Raw genomic sequence first — 5,811 nt, 5'->3', positions numbered from 1 at the left:
TATATATATATAGAGAGAGAGAGAGAGAGAGAGAGAGAGAGAAATGCTTTATTTGGCCATGCTGCCCAAATACATTGGTTTGCTATAACACATAGCACTAACTAATCCATAATTGGACAATATATTAACATTTTTAGTTAATATATAATATTTTAACAAATATCATCACTACACTTAAATACTTTTTTTTCTCAACAAAAAGTTATTTTTCTTTTTTTTCTCCTTTTTCCTATTTCCTTCCTATGTACATATATTAGTTTTCCTCCTTTTCGCACTAAGCCAAATAATAATTTAACAATTGATTTAATGGATATTTAACTAATTAGATATTAATGTTTTGACCTGGGCAGAATAGCCTGAATGATGTTTTTAGAGTGGTTTAAATTACATGTTTGGCCGGATTGGCCGAAACGTTGGACGTATAAAAGAAATAAAGTTTTGAGACTATAATTGGATAGTGTTTGAGTTATTTATTAAAGAATTACCAGTCTCAAGAAAACATTAAGATTATAAATAAATATTTTTTTTTTTAATATAATTTTTGCCTCTAAAGACCTGGTAGATCTTTGGCTGTTTGAATCAGCCTTCTACACACTTGTCTTGGGCATTAAAAAAATATCTTCTTACAAATTAGCTCAATATAAAATATTCTACTTATTCTAAATAATTATAAATGTACTAAATATTCATACTATACTATATTTATATATTGACATAGTTATCAATGTTTATTTAGATTATTTGTTACCTGGTGTTGGTTTGTGACCAAATACTCCACAAAAGAAAGCAGGAATTCTCAGAGAACCACCAATATCAGAGCCTACGCCGATAACCGAAGCTGCAGAACCAAGAAGACTCACCTAATTAGAAACTCTTTCAGATTAATCAAAATACTTTGATATATTTAATAATTGATTTAATTTAATAGAATAGACATTTATGTTTAATTTGAGTTGTTTATAATGGAATAGAAACATTGTATATCAATAAGAAGCTCTCAAAGTGAGAATTGATTTATTAACAAATGTGTTGGGTGCTTGTATGTAAACAAAAGCATTAAATATATTTTCTTTAGTGCATAAAAATATGGAAAACAATAAATATTTTGGAAAATTTTCAGTTCAGCTAAAATAATATATTTTTTTAAGTACGAGTTGAAAATAAAATAAAGAATAATAGAATTCTTGATGGATTTAGTCAACTGTAATGTACGAGTATATTACGGAGAAAAGAATTGGAGCTCTGTAATTTTATTTTGTTTATGTTATAATTGGCATGCTATGGTCTTTCCATAATTTAAATAAAATTTCTGCATTTGGAAATGTCTAGCACAGAATTTTAAGATTTGTTACTAGAAATTAAAGTTGATTATCTGGTTTTGTTAAAAGGATTTAATTTGAAATCTCTTGAATTTGAGCAAACAGTGACCTGGTATTACTACAGAAATTATTAAATTTAAAAGTTAACAGATCGGAATAAATCAAAACAATAAATAAACATAATAATAATAATAATAAATAAACATCAAAGAGCCCTGATTATTTTGTTCATAATACACACTTCAGTTGGCTAAATACATAAAAAATTCTGTAGTTTTTTCTTTATTTCCAATTCAACTTAAAAAAATGTAATTGTAGGAAGATAGTCTAGTTAGTGGTCAATAAAGGTACAAAATGAAATAGTAAAGATTAACTATTTATTGATAACCAATCATTATTATTTTGTACCTTTATTGACCACTTCCCAGACTAGCTTTCTGGAAATCTACTACATAATTTCTAAAATCTTCTATAGCTGAGCTAATATTGTTAACCATTTTTAATTTTGGATTTCCAATTATGTCAACTTAATGAAAGGTTACCTCTCCTCCAGATGAACCACCTGCGGTCCTCCTCAGATCATAAGGATTGTTTGTTCTTCCATATTTTGGGTTGCTAGTTTCAATGTGGAGGCAGAGTTCCGGAGTGTTGGAAACCAGGAGTGGTATAGCGCCAGCTTCTCTCAGGTTTTGGATGATTTCAGCATCTTTCTTCGCTATGTTTTCTGTCACTCTGCTGCGAGCTGCATTATGACTCATTCCTGTTATGTTAAGACCAATTTAGCAATAGTTACATACAATAATATTGCATGTTTCTTATGACAGAAAACCTTTTTATGATTGTTAATATTTTATGAAATTACTGCATTTCTGTATTAAGTGCATTATAGAGGCTATTTTTAATCCGACTACCTTGAAATAGCGTGTAAATTAAAAAAAAAATAATAAAAAGAGAGAGATGGATCAATGAGGTACTAAACAGATATGGCAGATGTCCTTGAAGCGGCAGAGGTAGGGGTGGGGTAGGCCCTGACCTCGACAATACGCGGCCTTGCACTTGCATCTCACGAGTGCAGCGGACTTAACTCAAGTGCTCGCGCACGCTCGAACCAAACCGTAATTATCTGATTTGTCGATTTAAATAACTATTGACAATTTCGAAATTATGGTGAAAATTAACAGTGACTTTTTTTTTTTGAGGTGCTGTTTTTCATGAGTTGGGTTGTTAATTTTTTAAATATATTAGGTCTTTACAATCCAAAATCCTCAATGCTCCTTATATCGTTACTAATAAAACCATCCTTAAAGTCCTAAATGTTCCTTATATAACCGATCTGGCCCGAACCCGATATTATTTCTTCCATAATAAATTCCATAGCAACCCAAACCCACTAGTTTCTAACCTTGCTTCCTCTTCCATTCCTGGCAATCCTCCGAGGCGCCTGAAAAGAAGATGGCCTCGTGACCTTATATTGTAAACTATTTTTAGAGTTCTACTACTGGGTAGTTTCTGTACATCCTGTATCATATCATTATGTCATTATGATCAAATTTACTTGTTGTATTGTTTATACAGTTGTAAATATCAATAAATAAATAAAAAAACAAAACAAAAAAAAATATATTAGGAGTAATGGTCTTTAGTTTAACATGTTAAATGGAGAAATATTTCCTTCTTTTACCATGTCAAAACGATATAACATGGTTGAGAGCCTATTACTAGGTCTGTTAAATGGAGAATGACGTCACGCAACAGACCATCAAAGCTCGTCACCGTTTTGTTTGTCGTGTTAAGTTACTTGCTCGTCGTTTGTGGTTTGATTGTCTTAGTATTGTTTTGGATGTTTTTATAATTAATAAAGCATTTGATGACAATAATTATAATGTAATTATAGTTGTCAATTAGCTCATCTTGATTCTCATCCTCACAAGTTAGAAGATCAATAAGGCACTCAGTTGCTAAACTTTCACTTTTCACATAATTTAAGCATGTTGTAATAAATTACTTTAATCAAAACTTAGATGTAAACAATAACAAGAAGTTTTGGAGGAAAGGTTATAGAACAAGCTTCTCAGAAAATCCACTAGAATATCTTATGCATATAACATATAACATGACTTTAAATAGGGCTGTTCACAATCCTATACTTATAACATTTACCCCTATTATACTAGAGGTGGGCACATGATACCAAAGAAAGGCATAATCCGTTTTTTTAAAGAATTTATTTTATGCACAAATTAAATTTTTTTAAAACTTATAATTGCATATTTGTCACATATAAGAACAAATATAAAAAATATGGTCATGAAAAACAAAGTAGTTATCTTACAATTATAATAATACTATCCAAGTTTAATAGAAATATATTTATCAATAAAATTAAACTATACTTGATTCGTGTTTTTAGAATTCCTTGGCAACTGATGAATAAAAAACAAATTATTATTTTCTTGTTATTTTCCTCTTTATTTTGGTCGAAATAAAAGTATTAAAACAAAAAATAATAATAATATAAATTCAATTTTATGAAAAATTAGTAGGAGGGTATTTTCTACTAGATGGATTTTATAGTATATAAATATATTTTAATTAAAAAAACAAGACAAAAATTTTGTATTTTATCTTGTTTTTAAATCTTGGCAGATTTTTTTGTATTTCAATCAACATTAACAACTTAATCTTTATTTAAATTTTGAGGCGAAATACTTTCAGTGGAGTATTTTAATAAAACATTTTCAACGTTTTGGTGACAAACTCAACCCAACTAAATCAGTTTTAATAAAATGCCATCAACAAAAATAATAATAATGAAGGCCTAACGAACCCGAAGGTTCCATGCCGATACCACCTCTCGTTCTCTACATACATCCTTCCAGTTAAGTGATGCCCCTCCAAACCCAATTCTACTTCAGTTTTAACGCAATCCTCCCATATACGTTTCGGTCTACCCCTCGGGCGTTTATCTATTGGTTTGATGTTTATTAACATTTTAGGGATCCGCTCGTTTTAAGCCATATAACCTTACACGCCAATCTTATACGTCACAATGCTGTAAACAGAATTATATTTACGGGCAGTTCTCTTAATTCAGCTTTGTGTAGCCTTCTAAATTCTCCAGTTAACTCATCCTTTTCAGTCCGTATATTTTCGTAATATTTTATTTTCGAAAATCGTAAAGTAATTTCATCCCTTAGTGCAGGAGGCCACGTCTCGCATCCATAAAGAAAAGTGGAAGGATTAATAATTTTTAAAATTCTAATTTTTAAGTTTTTGAGTAGAAGGCGCCAACTAAGCAGTTTCAAAATCGAAAAATAACGAGCATTTTCCGCCTTCAGTCTCGCTTCTATTGCCTCACCAGTTTATTTTCCCTCTCGTTTCTATTGTTAGCCATATATTTCGCTGTATCCGTATTTATTTCAAGACATTGTTCCTTGCTGGAGTTTACCAACGCGGTTGTATTTAGTTCTATAGTTTCATTATTCCTCACCCGATAATACAAAATCATCAGGAGACCCAAGCACCGGTATTGTACTACATAATTTAAACCCTTTTCAGTATTTATCACACTTTTAATGACATATCCTTGTGCTAGATCAAATAAGATAGGTGATAAATAATCGCCTTGTTTTAAACCCGATCGAACTTGGAATTTCTCAGAATAAAGATTACCGATTCGTACCTTATTAAACGTTTCGGTGATGCACACCCATACGAGATTTACGGAGAGAACCGTGTTATCTGTTCAATCAGAATATTATACAGCTTCTGGCGGTCAATTGAATACCAAGCCTCTTTTGAAATCTATAAAAAGCTAATGAACTATCCCGTTTTATTCCAACATTTTCTGTGTAATCTCACGTGATAAAAAAATTCTAATCAATAGTTGAACTATTTCGTCTAAAATTACATCGGCAATCTCCAGTAATTTCTTGAGCGTATTCCGTGATTCGACTAGTTGAGATTAATGAAAATATTTTAAAACATAGAGAAAGGTGAGATTCCTCGATACTTATAACGATACTTGTAGGCCCCATTTTGTTAACAGGAATAAGTAGAGACTCCCTCCATTCCTCCACCATTTCCTCAATTTCCCTGATCATTTTAACCAAAAGGTGTATTTTAGATACTCCAATTTCACCACATGCCTTGATTAGTTCACTAGGAATGTTGTCTGCTGCTTTATAAGGTGTAAATTTTGCGATGGCCATTTCGATTTCCTCCTGACTCGGTTCTTATATCCACGATTCAGTAGCCTGGTATTCAGCTGGAGGAGATAGACAATTATTTCCCGTATTCAGAATACTTTCAAGAGTTTCTTAAATATATCTACCGGATTAGCTAAAATATAATTATTTTTATCTCTTATTTTCGTCACTACAGAGCAGAATTTATGCGATCGGTATGCCTTTCCTTTACCGTTACTTATATATTTTCCTTTTAATTTACGCGATCGGTATGCCTTTCCTTTACCGTTACTTATATATTTCCC

General features: G+C 31.1%; 1 protein-coding gene across 3 annotated transcripts in view; it reads right to left on the bottom strand.

Moving 5' to 3' along the window:
* LOC106688730 (fatty-acid amide hydrolase 2) overlaps positions 1 to 5,811 on the bottom strand; it is a 90,576-nt gene that overhangs the window by 6,976 nt on the left and 77,789 nt on the right. For all 3 annotated transcript variants that reach the window (XM_014433315.2, XM_014433319.3, XM_014433316.1), the window contains exons 5-6: positions 1,862 to 2,079; positions 749 to 860 (exon numbers count right to left, since the gene is read on the bottom strand). In XM_014433315.2, the coding sequence (XP_014288801.1) occupies positions 749 to 860; positions 1,862 to 2,079 (330 nt within the window). The remainder of the gene's footprint in view (positions 1 to 748; positions 861 to 1,861; positions 2,080 to 5,811) is intronic.

The sequence above is a fragment of the Halyomorpha halys genome, unplaced genomic scaffold (assembly GCF_000696795.3).
Source record: "Halyomorpha halys isolate HHAL.00 unplaced genomic scaffold, Hhal_1.1 Scaffold1188.1, whole genome shotgun sequence".
NCBI lineage: Eukaryota > Metazoa > Arthropoda > Insecta > Hemiptera > Pentatomidae > Halyomorpha > Halyomorpha halys.
Note: the sequence above shows the minus strand (reverse complement) of the source record. Positions and strands in the feature narration are given on the sequence as shown.